At 35.2% G+C, this 19,766-nt stretch overlaps 1 protein-coding gene across 1 annotated transcript; it reads left to right on the top strand.

Moving 5' to 3' along the window:
* The first annotated feature begins 1,233 nt into the window (after positions 1-1,233).
* Positions 1,234-17,073, top strand: LOC142354471 (NAD-dependent protein deacetylase sirtuin-2-like). Its single transcript, XM_075406775.1, has 5 exons — positions 1,234-1,603; positions 9,308-9,461; positions 15,248-15,467; positions 15,792-15,918; positions 16,533-17,073. Exons 1-5 carry the CDS (start codon positions 1,364-1,366, stop codon positions 16,746-16,748), a joined length of 957 nt encoding a protein of 318 aa, XP_075262890.1. The 5' UTR covers positions 1,234-1,363; the 3' UTR covers positions 16,749-17,073.
* The last annotated feature ends 2,693 nt before the right edge of the window (positions 17,074-19,766 follow it).

Below are 19,766 nucleotides of genomic sequence, written 5' to 3'. Positions count from 1 at the left end.
TTGAAGGATCTTCTGTACTTTTTTTTGTTGGTTTCTAGCTTTGGAAGTCAGATTAAAAGCCTCTACTAGGGGTTTCAACTTCAAGCATTTTTCTTCGAAGACAGATTTGTGTAGAGAACTTGGTGTTACGATATTAGCTATGCTCAAGACGCCTACAAGGCTGCCCTGAATGACATCTGAGAAACCATTTTTTATCTATAAAGTTTAAATTATTATAGAAAGTTTGATGTAGAAAATTTTCCGTTTGCTTCTTCACGCACACTACTATGCATTTTGTACATAAGAAATGATGACTGATTTTAATTTGTATATGTATTTTACTTTTTCTATTGATTTTGAATTCACCACCTAAAATTTGAAAATTTGATGTCACTCTATGACGCTCAAAAGTTGTATCTATTTTTCTGCTGAACTTAATGTTGAAACCTAGGATTGCACCCTAGGAATACAAAATACGTCCAAAATCGAAAAATGCGGAATAGGGAAATATATGATGAAAGTGATAAGATGTAAATATGAGACTGTTAATAGGCTAATATGTGTATACGGAGATTTTTGATTCGAAGTTTTTTGTATTTATTTTTCCTGGAATTGATTAATTTGTGGTCTCAATTTTTAATATTACATTTTTCATTTTACCCGTAAACAGTTTGTGAAATAGTTTTAACCAGACGATGAAAGTAAAGTTCGAAAACGTTTTTTTTAGAGTTTTAAATTGACGAATCAGTTTTTTCTACATTAATGTTGATAAAATCAACCTAGCAACAAACTCAAAATTGGAAAACGGTTATTTTTCAAATTAATTTGCACCTGACAAATGAGTTTTAGTAAGGAATGCATTACTCTCGTTCTAGTAGATAATTTTTAGACATAAAAATTAATTTGGCTTTCAAAATTTTGTGCAAACTTTTGCCAATTGCTAATTCAATCTACCTAAGAGCAGAAAACATGAAGAATTTTGAAGCTCTGAATGTCCCTTGCGATGCAAACAGGTAATTCAGCCTATGTATTTGTTACTGTTAGCGACAACTCGGACTTCGGGGAAATTTGTTATAATTAACCTAACGAAGTGAAGTTCAAGGTTACCTCGCCGCATTTCAGATTTGTTCGATCAAAGTCCCTTTTTGTTGTTCACTAATTTTATCACATGTCGCAACGCCTGTATGGCGACACAGAACGTTTGTTGACCAAACTGTCTCGGCAGTTCTCTGATGGTAAGCCTTGGGACAGTCTAAATCGTCGACATATTACATCTTCGTGGTCTGATTTAACTGATTTGATTGTTTAGCATCAAATTTAACAAACCATCTATTTGATAAGTTAGTTTAAGAAAGTGATGATGTAAAATCACATTATCAAAGTTATGGGATCCAGCTATAGTTCATCTAGAGCGGAAAAAATCCTGGACGATTTAACTTTAGAGTCTGTTGCCGACTATATCAAGTCGGGAAAATGCCAAAATATAATCACAATGATTGGAGCTGGGATGAGTACAGCCGCTGGTATCCCTGATTTCAGAAGTCCGGGGTCAGGTCTCTATGATAATCTGGGGAAGTACAACCTTCCTTTCCCTCAAGCAATGTTTGAAATTCACTACTTCAAGGTAGGTTATTTTAATTCATTCTTACTTTGGTTTCAAAAATGTATGGGTTTCAAAAATTTCAGATCTTTAGATCAGTTTATTGATACTGATGAACCAGCTCATGAACATGAGATTATAATTATGCTCAAAAACAATTGAAGTCATGCGTCTAGGAAAAAAAAACAATTTTTTTTGGTCGGTGCCTCATAACCCCCTCTCAACATACACTACTTTACACCACTATGGGTGTTGCTATAAGATTCATATTCTGACGTGATCACGTACATGACGACAAAAATAAGTTTTGAGCTTTGGCGTAGCTCCAGACTCGCCCTACGTGGCGAACGTTCAATTGGCCGGCGCCCTGCAGTAGAAGCGTCAATAGGAACCATTGTAGAGGAAGGAAGGTTGTTGAGGAAACAAGGGTGCTGAAGCACCGCGGGAGTTCTCAGAAGCCTGATCTACCATACTACTGATTGAAGTATCAAGAAAAGTAAAGACTTCATATCGTGAATCATAAGAATTATACATTGATATTGAAACATTATTATAACAGTAAGGTACGACACAAGATGAATCGCTCGCAATGTCAATGTATGGGATAGCTTTAACTCCACTAATTGTTTCCACGAAAATTAGTGGGGGGGGGTGAAAGGAGCTATACGATCAACATTTTTTTTTGTTCAGTCAATTTTAGCCGATCCATTTGTTTATTGTACAGTCTTGGCTGCGACCATTAGAAATCCCGTCAAGCGTACAATATACAATTTTTTTTCGAATTTTGTCTTTTCATAGGAGTTATCGGGGTTTAAAGTTATCGGAGTTTATCTAACAAAATTATTTGAACGTTTTGAACCAGTGGCTTATGGCGTTGACATTTGTGAAAGTTGAGGTTCGGCTGTATCTGTTGTTTTTCTTGTAATGTTTTTTTAAGTCATGACTAACAGGTTAAGTTGGTTTTCTGAAGTCGAATGAGTTAGCATACACAATAATTTCAATTGATTTAAGATACTGGTTTAAATGAATTTACATATTTTCAAAAACCAATGAATAATATTTGAATTGCGGATCTATTTGTCGTTCTTTTGTCGACTTCTGGCTTAGTCTCTTTGATTAAAGAATCATCTGCTTTCTAACATAACATTATTTAATCCCATTTATTAAAAATTAGAGAGTTTTTGAGGTTGACATTTTTATTTGATACGGTTTGTTTAGAATCGTGAATTTTTAGTGTCGACCGTAATTGTTTGTTGTTTGTTCTCTCAATGAAACCGTTTTGAGTTGAAAAAAGTAACAGACCCATTGCTCTAATTAATTGTTAATTTAATAATTTGAATTTAACTCATATTAATTTAATTTATTCGAGGAAAATGTTTTTAATTGATCTCAAACAAATTTTGTAGCAATTATAAGTCATGTTGCTCTTTTTCATGTGATTTTTTGCTTGACCGATTTTTTGTCTGGCTCATTTGACTTTTCGTCCTCAAAAACATGAGAAACAGGTGGCACCCCGCGGGCATTAAGTTCCCTTAGAGCCTTTCAGCTCACTAGTCTCCAAGTGTGCGATTCACAAACGGTTTTGGAGACGTATACTTATGGTGTGAAGGGTGGTTCTTGGAAGTTGACCCCCTCCCCCAACTTCACCCCACCCCTGTGCATCTTGCAGACATGTTTCGGGCATCTTACGTACATGTTTTAGGACCATTTTGTTTAAGTAAAAGTTTTCATTTCAAATCTTATGTCATTGTTTTTTAATGGTTTTCATAGGAGTCACCAGGGTTTAAAATTGAACAGTGAACAGTGGCTGATTTTCACAGTTTTTGTCACTTGTTCACTTTTTGAATCTTTTTCCTAACATTTATTAATAGCTGCAAAGCGATATCTTGGGCTATTTTTGGCCTTTTCTTGGTTTTTTTTATTTCGTCGTCTTGATTTTTATTACGACCATATGACGTCACAGCCACCTTTGTTCATTCGTTCATGCAACTTCAACTGAATTGCATGTGCGACGTCATTTTCGCTCTTAGTGGAGCGAGTTTTTTCGTTCATGCGCGTGATTAAATTTTTGGTCACACTTGACTTACCTCACTCTCAAAATTGACTTCCTCAATTTGAAATTGACTTTTATTTACTTTAATTCAAAGAGATAAGGTCAAATGGGAGATGAGGTCTAATAAGTTAATAGAGGCAGCAATAATTTATACAGATTTTAAAACAAAATTACTGTTTTTTAGACTGTCGATCTACGAATCTATTGCGGCTATTTTCTGGCAATCTGCCAGCTTTGTTCCTATTTGCTGAAATAATTTGTTGTCTAAGACAATGATGTTTTTGGTTTTTAAGATGAGACTGCAATGCTGCATCTTTTGGTTCACTATTTTCGAGAATATTTTGCTAATTTTTTAATCACTGCCCTGGAGCCTGCTCATCCGACAGTCTTCGTAAACTAATAGCAGGGCTAAATGAACGTCTTATTTTGCAAAATTTTTTGAATGTTGTGACGGTGGCTTATGGTTTTTTTTTGCTTTGATATTTGTAACAGTTGAGGTTTGGCTGTATCTGTTATTTTTTTGTAATGTCATTTTTAGGTCATTTCTAACAGGTTATGTTGGTTTTCTGAGGTGCAATTTTTGATTTTAGTTAATTTCAGTTTCTGGTTTATTTGACTGTTTCTTTTCAAAAACAAATGAATAATTTTTGAACTGCGTTTCTATTTGTCGTTTCTTTGTCGACTTCTGGCTTAGTGTCGTTGATAAAAGGCTCATCTGCTTTCTAACAACATCAAATAATTGTGTTATTAGGTAATAGAAATTTCTTTAGGTTGATTTTTCGTGATATTATTTTATAAGTCGTGAACTTTTGGGGTTGACCCTAATTGTTGGTTATTTGTTCTCTCAATGAAACCATTTTGAGTTTCAAAAAAATAACAACTATTGGCCTACTAATCTGTGTTTTTTAATCCAATCAGTATTTTAGTTAAAAGCTAATGATTTTTACTATTAGACGTTCTTTGTCAAACAAGTTTTGTGATTTTTTGAATTTTACATTCTTTTGTTTTTTATGTTTGTTGACTTTTCTTTGGCATTTCTGCTTACTGGATTGAGAAAACCATATTGTTTGTACTACTTCCTTTTTTCTTTTTCATCATTGAGAGATGACGTTTCGAAGGATTTTGGTACCTTGTTACGTATTCTTTTAACTTTGACGACACTTATATTCAATAATTTTTTTGTTTTTGCTTTTTTTCAATTTTTTGCTTTGTCGATGTATGTTTTGTTAGAACATTAGAACATATTTTTGCAATTCATCAGATTTATTTGATTGTTTTGTTAATTGATTTTTTCCCCGAGGAAACTGCTTTTAATTGGTCTCAAACGAAATTCGTAGCAATTGTATTACTCCTATTGGTCATTTTTTTGTGATTTTTCGCTTTACCGATTCTTTTGTCAAATTGCATGTATTTCAATTAAGCTCAAAAACATTTGAAAGCATGCATCTAGAAAAAAAACAATTTTCTCATTGGCCATACCTCCATCCGAACATGAACTACTTTACACCACTATGGGAGTTGCTATAATGGAAAAACAATTTTCGCTTACGAACAGTTTTCGGATCGTTTGCCAGGGCTGTTTTACTGTACACTGCTCAAAGAAATGAGAATTTTTATTACTGAAACCAGGGGTGCTGAAGCACCCCAAGAGTTCTCAGAAGCCGGATCTATTATATTACTGATTGAAATGTCAAAAAATAGAGTTCATATCGTCAATCATTCGAGTTATACATTGATATTGAAACCTTACTATAACAGAAAGTTTCGAAACAAGATCAATCGCCCGAAGTGTCAATGTATGTGACAGCTTTAACTCAACTAATTGTTCCCAGCAAACTTAGTGAGGGGGGGTTTGAAGCTATACGATTACCTGTTTTTTGTTGTCAATTTTAGCCGATTCATATATTTATAGTACAGTTTTGACTGCGATCATTCAAATCCCGTCAAGCGTACAATTTATATGCTTTTTTTGTTTTTCGTGATTTCATAGGAGTTTTAAGGGCTTAAAAATTGTGAAAAGTGGCTGATTTTCACGGTTTTTGTCACTTGTTCACTTCGAATCTTTGTCCTAACATTTATTTGCTGTAATAATTTGGGCTCTAAGACAACGGTGTTTTTGTTTTTTTAAGATGAGACCGGAATGCTGAATCTTTTGGTTCACTATTTTTGAGAATATTTTGCTAATTTTTATTGTAAATTACCCCCTTTTTAAAATGAAAACCGACACCAATCAGTTATTTCAGCTAAAAACTACTCGTTTCTTATAAGCACTGCCCTAGAGCCTGCTCACACGACTCAACTATAAGGATGGCTAAATGAACGTCTTATTTTGCAAAATTATATGAATGTTTTGACTGTAGCTTATGGTTTTTATTGCTTTGACACTTGTGAGAGTTGAGGTTTGGCTGTATCTGTTATTTTTCTTGTAATGTTATTTTTAAGTAATTGCTAACAGATTAAGTTGGTTTTCTGGAATTGAATGATTTAGCATACACAATGATTTCATTGATTTAAGATACTGTTTTAAATGACTTTACTTGTTTTCAAAAACCAATGAATAATTTTTGAACTGCAGTTCTGTGTCGTTCTTTTGTGACTTCTGGCGTAGTCTCTTTGATTAAAGAATCATCTACTTTCTAACATAGCATTATTTAATCCTGTTTATTAAAGAATATACGCAGTTTTGACTGCGATTATTCAAATCCCCGCAAACGTACAATATATAAGCTTTTTTCGATTTTCGTGTTTTCATAGGAGTTGTCAGGGCTTAAAACTGGTGAACAGTGGCTGGTTTTCACGGTTTTTGTCACTTGCTCACTTTGAATCTTTCCTAACATTTATTTGCTGAAATAATTTGTGTTCTAAGACAACGGTGTTTTTTTTAAGATGAGACGGGAATGCTGGATCTTTTGGTTCACTATTTTTGAGAATATTTTGCTAATTTTTATTGTAAATTACCCCCTTTTTAAAATGAAAACCGACACCAATCAGTTATTTCAGCTAAAAACTACTCGTTTCTTATAAGCACTGCCCTAGAGCCTGCTCACACGACTAAACTATAAGGATGGCTAAATGAACGTCTTATTTTGCAAAATTATATGAATGTTTTGACTGTAGCTTATGGTTTTTATTGCTTTGACACTTGTGAAAGTTGAGGTTTGGCTGTATCTGTTATTTTTCTTGTAATGTTATTTTTAAATAATTGCTAACAGATTAAGTTGGTTTTCTGGAATTGAATGATTTAGCATACACAATGATTTCATTGATTTAAGATACTGTTTTTAATGACTTTACTTGTTTTCAAAAACCAATGAATAATTTTTGAACTGCAGTTCTGTGTCGTTCTTTTGTGACTTCTGGCGTAGTCTCTTTGATTAAAGAATCATCTACTTTCTAACATAGCATTATTTAATCCTGTTTATTAAAGAATATAGGCAGTTTTGACTGCGATCATTCAAATCCCCTCAAACGTACAATGTATAAGCTTTTTTCGATTTTCGTGTTTTCATAGGAGTTGTCAGGGCTTAAAACTGGTGAACAGTGGCTGGTTTTCACGGTTTTTGTCACTTGCTCAATTTGAATCTTTCCTAACATTTATTTGCTGAAATAATTTGTGTTCTAAGACAACGGTGTTTTTTTTAAGATGAGACGGGAATGCTGGATCTTTTGGTTCACTATTTTTGAGAATATTTTGCTAATTTTTATTGTAAATTACCCCCTTTTTAAAATGAAAACCGACACCAATCAGTTATTTCAGCTAAAAACTACTCGTTTCTCATAAGCACTGCCCTAGAGCCTGCTCAGCCGACTAAACTATAAGGAGGGCTAAATGAACGTCTTATTTTTCGAAATTGTTTGAATGTTTTGACTGTGGCTTATGGTTTTTTATTGCTCTGACACTTGTGAAAGTTGAGGTTTGACTGTATCTGTTATTTTTCTTGTAATGTTATTTTTAAGTAATTGCTAACAGGTTAAGTTGGTTTTCTGGATTTGAATGAGTTAGCATACACAATTTCATTGGTTTAAGATACTGGTTTAAATGACTTTACTTGTTTTAAAAACCAATGAATAATTTTTGAACTGCGGTTCTGTCGTTCTGTTGTGACTTCTGGCTTAGTATCTTTGGTTAAAGAATCATCTACTTTCTAACATAACATTATTTAATCCTGTTTATTAAAAATAGAGTTTTTGAGGTTGACGTTTTAATTTGATACTGTTTATTTAAGAATCGTGAATTTTTGGTGGTGACCGTAATTGTTGGTTATTTGTTCTCTCAATGAAACCATTTTGAGTTTCAAGAAAATAACAACTATTGACCTACTAATCTGGTTTTTTTTATCCAATCAGTATTTTAGTTAAAGCTAATGATTTTTACTATTAGACGTTCTTTGTCGAAAAATTTTAAGTGATTTTTTAAATTTTACATTATTTTGTTTTATATTTGTTGGCTTTTTTTGTCTTTTGTTGCTTACTGGATTCAGAAAACTATATAATTTTTACTACTTCTTTTTTCATCTTTGAGAGGTAAGACTTGTGCATACATGTTTAGGGCCTCTTACATACATGTTTTAGGACCATTTTGTTTGAGTAAAAGTTTTTGTTTCAAATCTTATGTCATTGTTTTTTTCAAAGGTTTTCTCGGGTCTCAATCAAACATCCCATCAATCTAGGGTCACTTTACATAGTTATGGCGTGAAGGGTGGTTCTTGGAAGTTTACCCTCCATTCAAGGCTCTCATCGTAGTATGAGGATAGAGAGGGATGCCGATATAATGACTCACCTGATAACAAAATATAGTTTGTTGCTCTATTGAGCTGCCTACTGTGCGTTCGAAACTCTAGGACGCTTAAGTTGCGTGACACTCGACTTTTTAGTAGGTTTCGTTGTCGAAAAAGGGAGGCTGCTAGCTTGACTGGACATCGTCCTTGTCCACGTGACAGGAACGTCGCGTGGTACCGTTGTTTGTGAGAATATTGGCTGGTGAAGTCATGTGAATATTAGTAACCAAAGTATCGGTGAAGTGGTAACCAAAGAGCGCAAACGACACGAAATTGTGTTAGCTGTCATATGCTCTCGAAGAGGGGTGACTCCAATTACGGAGTCGGGCATGTTACATACATCGTTTTACGACAGTTTCGTTTTAGTGATAATTTTCGTTTTAAATCTTATGTTTTTGATTTTTTTTCAGAAAGATTTTCTCAGCTCTCAATCCCATCAATCTAGGATCACTTTGCATTATTATCTGAAGCTTTCCTTTGGAAAAATTTGAACACAACAATTTATATTCTTTCGAACCTTTGAATTATTCACGAGTTTTTCATCATAGACGATAAAAATTGACCAATTTGCCTTCAGATCACAAGAGTCCGAAAATCCCTGACAACAAATACCAGCATTTGTTCTTATTATTAATTCAGCTATCGGTTACGATCGGAGATAACCCCAAAAGACAGCGTGATTCTGTCTGTAATGTCTTTTCCAGCCGAAAATTTATTTGTGCAGTTAAAATCATTGCATTCTAGACCTTAATTTGCATTCAAAATGAGTAGCAAAAAAAGTGAGGCTATGAGTACAACTTTTGAGCATATATGTGCTTCCTATTATAAACTTTGCATGAAAATGAACTTAGTCTGATATAACTTAGTGTTGAAAGAATGATCTATTTCTCATTTCAGAGGCATCCTGAGCCGTTTTATGACATTGCTCGTCAGCTGATTGACAGAGAATACAAACCAACAAAAGCTCACTGCTTTATTAAGTTGTTGTCGGACAAAGGACTTCTGCTGAGGAATTACTCTCAAAATGTGGACGGACTGGAAATCCAAGCCGGTATGTTCTTATTCGAATTAAAAGGTCGGGGTTCCATGATAATTTTACATTGACCCTTAATCCGTTACTCGTCTTTATTTTTTTAGCACTCATAAAAGTCCTGTGGTTTTTTAATGCGATTTGTCATCTGACCCTTTTGACTTTTCGTCCATAAAAACGGGATAAACAGATAACACCCGGATGACATTAAGTTATCGTAGAGCGGCATTAAGTTATCGGAGGGAAAGTTATCGAATGGTAGATAAGCTTGTTTCTTACAAGTCGCGAATTTTTGTCGTTTTTTTTGCACGTGATGGCATTGATTTAAGTTTTCGGTATCAAATTTGCGCAATTTGTCTTTTGTTTCTTCGGTTTAGTTTATTTCAAGCACTATTCCTAATATTTTTTAGTGTTTAGAATTTACTGGATTGGTGAAATTCTTTTTCTACTGCAGTCATTAGTATTCTTGTTTCTTGGAAGGTGAGCTCAAACCAGAAACTTTTTGCATGTTTTTTTGTGATCGCAGTGATATCATGAACATGAGATGTAGTTTTAACTATATCATGAACATAAGTTTTTATTTCTGATTTGATGTGTTACGTATAACCTGAAGATTCTTTTTATAAATAGAAGAAAATGGCGAGCAGAAGGAGGACCTGAACACGTTAACAGTTTGTAATAAAATTGAATTATGTCCATCAACCTCAATGCTCGCTTCATCTTTAATAGATTACAGTTCTTCTTAATGCTTGGGCAGTCTATTTTATCCAGTGTTTTAAGAAATAGTGCCTCTCAAATTTTGAATTGTTTCCTGAAGGAAACCGTAATCATTCAGTTTGATTAGTGTAACTGCTTTTCACCAGTCTGGCCTGTAAAATTGCCGTCTCAATGGTGTAATTGGGGAGAAAAGCCAAATGGTGTTTCTTTATCAAAAGGTTTTTGAGTCTCTATGCTAGGATTATTGGATAAATTAGAAGTCGTGTTTAGAATCATACTAGTTGTTTTCAATTGTGCATACAGTTTAAAATATTAATAATAGATTCTAGAGAAAATAAGCGCTTTCTCAATTATCGATTTAGTATAGTTAGGTCTTGGGTAAAGAAATTAATATTTTGTTCATTTAAGTAATGTTTGAAGCCCTCAGATCACGGCACATTGTGTTACTGTTGTTTTTACCGGTTTAATCTCTTGTTCACTGAGTTTAATATTTTTTCAACATTCTATTTCATCTTAACCTTTCCTGCTTTTAACTGCAGAGATTTCAAGTTGAAATTTCGCCAGTAGTATTTGAGATCTGTTGATTCTGACCAACTAAGGTCCAAGTAAAAGTTTTATATTGAATGAGAAAATGCTTTAAAGTGTTCTCCTAGTCTGATCGGGCGTAATTTCTTGCTGTTAGTGGAAACCGTTTTATTTTTCAATCATGTGTGTCGACATGAGATACAAAAAGCAGATTGTGTAACTCGATGCAAAAGGCAGTAAAAAAGGAAATGGTACCGTCGAAAAAACACAAGTGGGCTGCAATCACTTGTACTTATCAGTAGAAAATTGAAATCATGGAGAAAATTCTTCATGTATATCAATTCGGAGAAAACAACTGTTTATCGGGAACAGTTTATCTTAACCCTTCTATTATAACTATTAGTTTTATTTCTTCGCTTTTCCAGGGAATAGAAGGGTTTAGTGAAGATTTTTTGAGGTGGATTGGGCGTGAATTTAACACAACTGATCAAATCGAGGCTACTGCTAAGGTATGACAAGGAGACTAGTCCTGCCTTTTCTATCTCAGGTGAGGTTTAGACAATCTCAGGTGAGGTTTAAAGTTGTCGTGCTTGTGATTTCATTCATTTCAAATTGATTGAAGCAGCAAAAAGCTTAGTTTTTAGGTCATTTGTAAAGTTATAACCTCACTTTCAATGCTACTGTATGATCCATTGTTTTGTTTTTCAGGTTATTTTTAGAAAATAATGATCACCTGTTTTGAATGCAAGAAGGCTACCAACTGTGCTGTATTCGTTGCTGATTGTGTAATCAATGCGTATTTCTTGATAATTGAAAATGAGTTTCAGGTCTTTAATGAAGTTCTCTAAGAACACGAAAAGATCGCTCCGAAATAAGTGATTCGCTAAGTTGTTAATATCATATCACTTTTTCGCCTAGTCAGACCTTATCAAATGCCACGATTGATCAGTTTCGTTAAATTCTCGGCCTATCAATGTTGAAAACTCTTCACTGAAGCTTTCCACTCCCTGGAATAGAACTAATAGCTGTAATAGACGGATTAAGATAAACTGTTGCAATGGTTTCAGTTGTGTTCTCCGAATTAATATACATCAAGAAATTTCTCCATAATTATAATTTTCTACTGATAAGTACAAGGAATTGCAACCCACCTGCGTTTTTTCGACGATACCATTGTAGTTTTACTGCTTTTTATCGAGCTACAATTGCTTGATGTTTTGAAGTTAACTTCTTTCAGTTTGCCAGGCAATAACGAAATAAGATTTTTTCTTTTTCAGAAAGAAGTTCTCAACAATTAGAAGTGGTGACCTATAACACGATAGTTCAATGTTAAATTTGTTGTCACTTTTTACGCAAGCATTAAGTTGTGGTCGGTTGTCGGTTTGTCAGGTTGATTTCGTTTGAATTGCACCAAATTTCTATTCGGAACTTCAATACGTGAGATACTTTTGTGTTTTTGCTGAGCGTTTTGCAATCTTCTCTCGTTTTCAAACTCGTTCTTCAATAGCAGTGTATTGTTCAACTTCATCAAATGTAAGGCTGTGGAAGGTGAATCTTGATATCCTATTACCTTTATTATTAATAGCCGCCCTCATCTTCTCAGCCGGCTATTATAGCGCTCCTATTTTTATAGCTGCGAAGCTGTAAGCTGAGCGTAGCTATATTGCGGTGCTCTTGGTTTTTTTTGTTTCGTCGTCTGACGCTCTTTTTTCGTTTTACATTTGTTCACACAGCAAAGCTGAAAAAGTCAAATTTTCTGAATTACTTCTTCCTCTCACTAACGGCATTTGCGCGCGTGACGTCATTTCTCACTCGATTTAGCAAAGGTTTTTACGTTATTTGCGTGATTAGATTTTGATCATACGTGACTTACCTCACTCAATAAAATGACTTTTGCACTTTAAAACTTAAGTTTAATTTGAATTTGTTTAAGGTCAAAGGAACTCATATGTGCAGTAAAGGTCCCTAATAAGAGGCTTCTGTGGAATGAATTTTAACAATCGTTATTAATTTATCGCTGAATGTTTTTTACCTAGTTTTTTGAGCGGCGTCGATTTTTTTTTTCATTTTAGATCTATCTGTTTCTATCTCTATTATATGGCACGCAGGTCTATTCTTTCGCAGCTATTCCGGCAATCTGCCGGCTATGTTTTATAATTCAAAGAATTATAAATTGTATTGGGGCGCTGTCTTTTTTTACAATTCAGAATTTGTATTTTATTGGGGCGCTGTCTTTTTAAGATCTGTTCACACATTTTCATGATTTTTGAAGTCAAATTGGAGTAGTGATTTTGGTCACGCCGAAACAGGAAGTGGAGAGAAAAAGCGAGTGGCTTTGCGGCGCGAATTTTTTTGGCTCTAATTTTAAAGTAGAGTGCGAAATTGGTGTTTGAACAAAAATTCGGTTTCTCGGTAGTGGTTTTTTGTTCACATGCGGCAATTGCACTCTGATTTTTACTGTTTTTTCGATTTTTTGGATCGGATTTTTTTCTAAATGGTTTTCCCAATCAATTTACAGCTCATTCTAGGCCTAGTTTTTTGTTTGAATTGAATTTTCATTTCTCGCTAGTGGTTTTTTTGGTCACACGCGACATTGATTTTCTGTTTTTTCTTATTTTTTGATCTGATTTTTTTAAAATGGTTTTCTCAATTCACTTATAGTCCATTCTTGGTCTAGTTTTTCTGTTTAGTCAATGAAAATTCTTTGAATTGTACGTCAGGACTTGTCCTGCTATGTTTTTTTACTTCGTCGAATAAAAAAATGTTTGGCTTTACCTCATTTTGCCGCTTTTTCAACATTTTGCGTGAAATCTTTTTGAATTCTCTAGGCTAGTTTCTCTCTTCTCTCATTCTGATAAAAAGTGGTTTTGAACATCAGTTGCTCAGCAAAGCAATTCAAAATGAACAGAGTCAGTATAAAAAATTGAAGTCAGAAGTAGAAACGGGATAAACCCATAAAGTCCAATTTTAGATGCCCGCTATTTGAACGTCGTTCCTATAAGCCTTAGTTACCATCCCTAATGCTTATTGGTATTGATAGTAGCCCCTGTAGCCTCTCTCTAAGAAGCAGAAGTACGTTATGTTCAACTACGAAATGCCATCAAAATAAATCGACTTAAAAAATGTTTTTGTACAAACATCTTTTTTTTTCAACATCTTCTATTCTTTCAATCCCAATCATGCTTATTGGAATCAACGGCGGCTATTTTCCGGCAATGTGCCGGGTATGTTATCCTATTAGCATTCAGTTCCCTTCTCCATGTCGTCTTCTGAGCTCCCTTTACTCTACTCTCTTCTTTTTGGTGGCCAATGTGAGGCTTATGCATGGCACAAAGCAAAACTATGTAACGATGGCGTGTGATCGTTGAATGGTTTTTCTAGCTTGCTGGTTCTTTTTTGAACTGATTTATTTGTCAAGTTTACTTCGTTTGAGTTGAACCTATGTTCTATTTGGACCTTCAGTAGGTGAGATACTTTTGTGTTTTTGCTGAGCGTTTTGCAATCTTCTCTCGTTTCCAAATTCGTTCTTCAAGAGCAGTGTATTTTTAACTTGATCAAATGTAAGTCTTGTGGAAACGATGGTGTGTGATCGTTCAATGGTTTTTCTAGCCCTTGTTTTTCTCCAGTCACCGACTTTAAAGAGCATTTGTGTGCGCGCCTTTTAACTTTCTTCGTTATAAGTGTCCAATAGCATCGACGCTTTGCCAGCTTTACCTTGTGACAGTTTTCCTTTTTCACGGTTAAGTTGTTTAACTGCGTCATTTTTACGGCAGCAGAAGTTTTCTTTCAAAAGGGTTATTCTTTAGATATTATAGGATATTGATCATTCTAGATAGAACTCCTTTGAGAAAGCTGCTATAGTCATTTCGCCAATATACATTGGCTGAAGGAAACATCGATTGAATAACAACGTCTTACATAAATTTGCCGATAGGCAATCAGTTTTGAAAATGAGGTCAATTACCCTGAAAATTGTTGAGATACCGTTATAAATTGTCCCTGTAGCACCGGTAGGCGCGCATCTCCGCGATGACAGAAACGCGATTTCCGGATTGCAGCCACACTGAATGGCAGGCATGGCCATTGATCGTGGTCCGCCGGGGCTCGCAACCACTGGATGTCTTAAAAATGACGAATTTTATTAAATTGCAATACAATATATTGAAAATGCTATGCGCTATCTTGATTTAGCGGTCAACATTTTTCTCTGAAATGAGAACATAACTATTACGTAACTATTACGTAACATGTGGCTAGATTGTATGTCGACTTACGCTCCCCATACATCACGTGTTGGTTGGTAGTATTGCAACGTATACAATGGTTGAAGTTGCATAACAACAGAAATTAAAATCTACTCAAACCCCGTTGAGAAAAACTCATGTTCTCGCGAATATGTGTTGACGAATTACTGCGTCCGATAATAAGTTTGCAGTGATCACGATTTGCAGGACAAAATAGAATAAAGGTCCCGCTAATTTCGAAAAAAATGATCTGGATATTAGAAACATTAGAATTACAAAAATAATTTGGCGTGGCATTTCATGTACAAATTTATTGGCTAGGACTTCCTGACAAATTGAATGTGGAAGCTCATGGCACTATCCGCACATCTACATGTATGAAGTGCAAGGCCGCTTACTCCATGGGGGAGATGCGAGAAAAACTGCTTGATGGGGGTGAGGGTGTGCCCACATGTGATAAGAAAGAGGGCTGTCTGGGCCTGATCAAACCAGACGTGGTGCTATTTGGCGAAGCTCTGCCCAGGAGATACGCTCAATACAGGTCGGGATCTTGGGTATTTCTGTAGCATTCACTTTGCTCTTATAGTCGTGTGTAATCATTAAGTCAAAAGTAAACAGTTCAAAATGAAATAGGAAAAATAGGCGTCGATTTTTATGTAACCATGTAACAGCTTCGTAACGCTTTGCTTTATTGTCTTTTTTAATGTTCTTCTATCACAGTAAAGAGTTTGTAACAATCGGTGTGCTTAAAAATACAGGATTCATCAGTTTCTACATGCCAGACCTTGACGTATCTCTTTGCGACTATCGTGTAGGTCTGTACGTAAGATGAAACTCAATGCATTTACTGGTGTAGTTGTTCCAGCAACAGTGACATGGGCAGGTGTGATCTGTTGATCATAATGGGCACTTCTCTACAAGTGTACCCCTTCTGTGGCCTTCCGCACTACACACAACCCTCCTGCCCCAGACTTCTAATCAACCTCATGAAGGCGAGTAATTGTGGCACACTCTCTTTGATATTGAGGATTGCAAATGTACTGCATTACAAGCTCTGGAAAGAGGAAAAAGAGCAACAAAAATTAGAATTATTGCATTCCGAATGTTTGAAAATCAGCTTGCTCAAATAGGATGGTATAAACGTCCAAGTTAGATCTCGATTTGTCGAATCAGCATGAAATTTTGTTGTAGTCTTTCTTCAGAGATAATATTTTGTTGGTTTTGATTGGTTGACGGCTGTGAGGTTAGAAGTGACTCTTCCCTTTGCTTACAACTTAAAGATTGTTTCGATGAGCTTTTGTGGATTCCAAATATTTAAATTCAGAAAATATCAACAGATTGTTACATTTATCTGTTCTCCAATAAAGCGATTAATTGACTTTGTTAAAATTTCTCTGCTTTCACATATTATTTTTGGCATTGCAATACCAAGATTCATTTTATAGTTTCTGATTTGTCGCGGTCCATCACTCGAAATTAATTCGTTGAAATTTTAGTCTGTTTTTTTGTTTAACTTTACTTGGTCATCTTCAGAGACTCTATATCTCAAAAGAAACTTCAGAAGGTGCTCTTAAATTGTATTAGTGAAGTCCGATGTGTGATGTAGGTGGGCCAGGATCCGGACGTGCCCTCTGGCTGGTTCATCCGGAAGATGATGGGAATCAAGGACCCTGGACTGGACTTCGACTCATCCCACGCATACAGAGATGTGTTTGTGCAGACTACTTGCGACGCGGGAGTAGAAAAGCTGGCATCCTTGTTGGGATGGACAGATGAATTGAATAAATTAACCGCAGAAGTCAAACCTATGACATGGTCATAGGCTGTTAAAAGCAAAATTGGCGCGACTCGCTACGCTTCCTTGAATGTAATACAAAATTCACTCTCCCCTCTGTCCTTGGAAGTGGACACGTAAAAATTTATGACTTCGATAGTGCGCTGAATTCTTGAAAGTTTTGTTCCGAATAGAAAAACTCGGGAAGGTCTGATACCTGATTAATTGAACTCCTGATTATGGTGTTCCTATTATTTGAACTCTTAGCTGTAAATTAGTAATGAATTAGCTGTAAATTGTTAATGATTTGTTTTGATTTTCAATATAATTGCGTCATGTGTTATCATTTTAAATATTTATGCTTACCTTCTGATTTATCAATTTGAAAGAACTTAAGCCTTTAACATTGGCGAAAGTGAATGAAAATTTAGATGGAATTTCTTTGTAATGAATGCCAAAGAATAGAGTGTAATATGCCGTCCAAAACGTAGTTTTTCTTCGTTTAAGAAGATATTGTTTTTGAGCATCAATGATTTTATCTGTATTAAATATTTCAGACTTACTGGGCTTTCAGAACCGATATGACGTCTTTCAAGTAATTCCTGTTCGCATGTACTTCAGAACTCAAATAGCACATTCAGATTCCAATTTAGCATATCTTAAGCGAGGGCTCTAGTTTCCGGCAAATTTCAACAATCAAATGTGCCAACCCGAGCAAGGTTTTTTGCAGCTCATGTTCTGTCATTTGAGACGTTTCAATCGCGATGATGTTTCCATTGGATTACGTTTCAAAGGCTGAAAACAGTAATTTTCTTCAGTTGTTTCGACCGCTTATCACCAAAATTTTCTGTGCGTCATTTATCTTGAATACGTCATTTATTATAGCTGCAAGCTGAACGAAGCTATATTGCGGTGCTCTTGGTGTTTACAATTCAAAGCATTTGAATTGTATTGGAGCGCTGTCTTTTTCTACGAGTCGAGGAATTCGCGCGACGTTGTTTGAGAGGAGTTCGTGCGACTTTAGGGGATTATGTTTTTAATAGCCGCCCTCATCTTCTCAGCCGGCTATTATAGCGCTCCTATTTTTTTTTTACTTCGTCGAATAAAAAAATGTTTCGCTTTACCTCATTTTGCCGCCTTTTCAACATTTTGCGTGAAATCTTTTTGACTTCTCTAGGCTAGTTTCTCTCTTCTCTCATTCTGCTAAAAGTGGATTTGAACATCAGTTGCTCAGCAAAGCAATTCAAAATGAACAGAGTCAGTATAAAAAATTGAAGTCAGAAATAGAAACGGGATAAACCCATAAAGCCCAATTTTAGATGCCCGCTATTTGAACGTCGTTCCTATAAGTCTTATTTACCATCTCTAATGCTTATTGATATTGATAGTAGCCCCTGTAGCCTCTCTCTAAGAAACAGAAGTATGTTCAACTACGAAATGCCATCAAAATAAATCGGACTTAAAAAATGTTTTTGTACAAAAATCTTTTTTTTCAATATCTTCTGTTATTTCAATCCCAATCATGCTTATTGGAATCAACGGCGGCTATTTTCCGGCAATCTGCCGGGTATGTTTTGTTTAGTAGCCGTGCTGAGCCTCTCAGCAGATTTTTGCGCTTTTTTTACAATTCAAAGAATCTGAATTGTATTTGGGCACTGTCTTTAAAGATCTATTCACACGTTTTCATAATTTTTGAAGCCAAATTGGAGTGATGATATTGGTCACACAGAAACAGGAAGCGGAGCGAAAAAGAGTGGTTTTGCGGCGTTAATTTTTTGGCCAAAATTTGCGTTCTCGGTAGAGGTTTTAAAGTCATAGGTTTTGATAATACGTGACTTACCTCACTCCATGAAATGACTTTGTACTTTTAAACTTAAGTTTAATTTCATTTAAATTAAGGTAAAAGGAACTCTGTAATTAAAGTTAAAAGGAACCTTTATTAACTTGTATGTGTAATAAAGGTCCCTAATGCTGCTGCATTGTTAGTATAGCTTATTAAAAAAGCTTTATTAGTTTAGCGCTGAATGATTTTTACATAGCCTTTAGCGGAATGGTTTCGATTGTTTTCCAACCTAGATCTCTATCTGTTTCTATCAGTTATACGGCACGCAAGTATGCCACAGCTATTCCGGCAATCTGTTGGCTATGTTTTCGGTTCTTAGTCGACTGCTTTGACAAAACAATTGGTTCTGATTTGTAAAGTTCTACTGTTTTACAAAGGTTTAAGTGCAAGTTCATTTTTTAACTTCGTGTAATGAGAACCAACTCAACCATTGAAGACTTTTATTAATTGCTCTCGAACGAAGTTTGAAGCAATTAATTTCAAAATGGGTGTCATTCTTACACTGATCTTTTCTGCTTGGCCGTTTTGCTCTTTGCTCTAGATTATTAATAGCCGCCCTCATCTTCTCAGCCGGCTATTATTGCGCTCGTATTTTTTTTACTTCGTCAAACTTTTTTTCGCTTTACCATTTTGCCGCTTTTTCGACATTTTGCGTGAAATCTTTTTGACTTCTCTAGGCTAGTTTCTCTCTTCTCTCATTCTGCTAAAAGTGAATTTGAACATCAGTCGCTAAGCAAAGCAATTCAAAATGAACAGAGTCAGTATAAAAAATTGAAGTCAGAAATAGAAACGGGATAAACCCATAAAGCCCAATTTTAGATGCCCGCTATTTGAACGTCGTTCCTATAAGTCTTAGTTACCACCTCTAATGCTTATTGGTGTTGATAGTAGCCCCTGTAGCCTCTCTCTAAGAAACAGAAGTATGTTCAACTACGAAATGCCATCAAAATAAATCGGACTTAAAAAATATTTTTGTACAAAAATCTTTTTTTTTTCAATATATTCTATTCGTTCAATCCCAATCATGCTTATTGGAATCAACGGCGGCTATTTTCCGGCAATCTGCAGGGTATGTTTGTTTAGCTCGCTTGAGCGATTTGAGATTTCAAGTGACTTTTTTACGCTGGGCCCATTGATTTTTGCGTGATATACATTGGTCTTTCAGAATTTAAGATGCAAACTACTTTCGTGGCAAATAATGAAATCTAATCGAAGGTGCTCTG

This window comes from Convolutriloba macropyga, chromosome 15, assembly GCF_964194025.1.
Source record: "Convolutriloba macropyga chromosome 15, txConMacr16.3, whole genome shotgun sequence".
In the NCBI taxonomy this organism is placed as follows: domain Eukaryota; kingdom Metazoa; phylum Xenacoelomorpha; order Acoela; family Convolutidae; genus Convolutriloba; species Convolutriloba macropyga.
The sequence above is the reverse complement of the archived record's forward strand: the minus strand, read 5'-3'. Positions and strand labels throughout refer to the sequence as shown.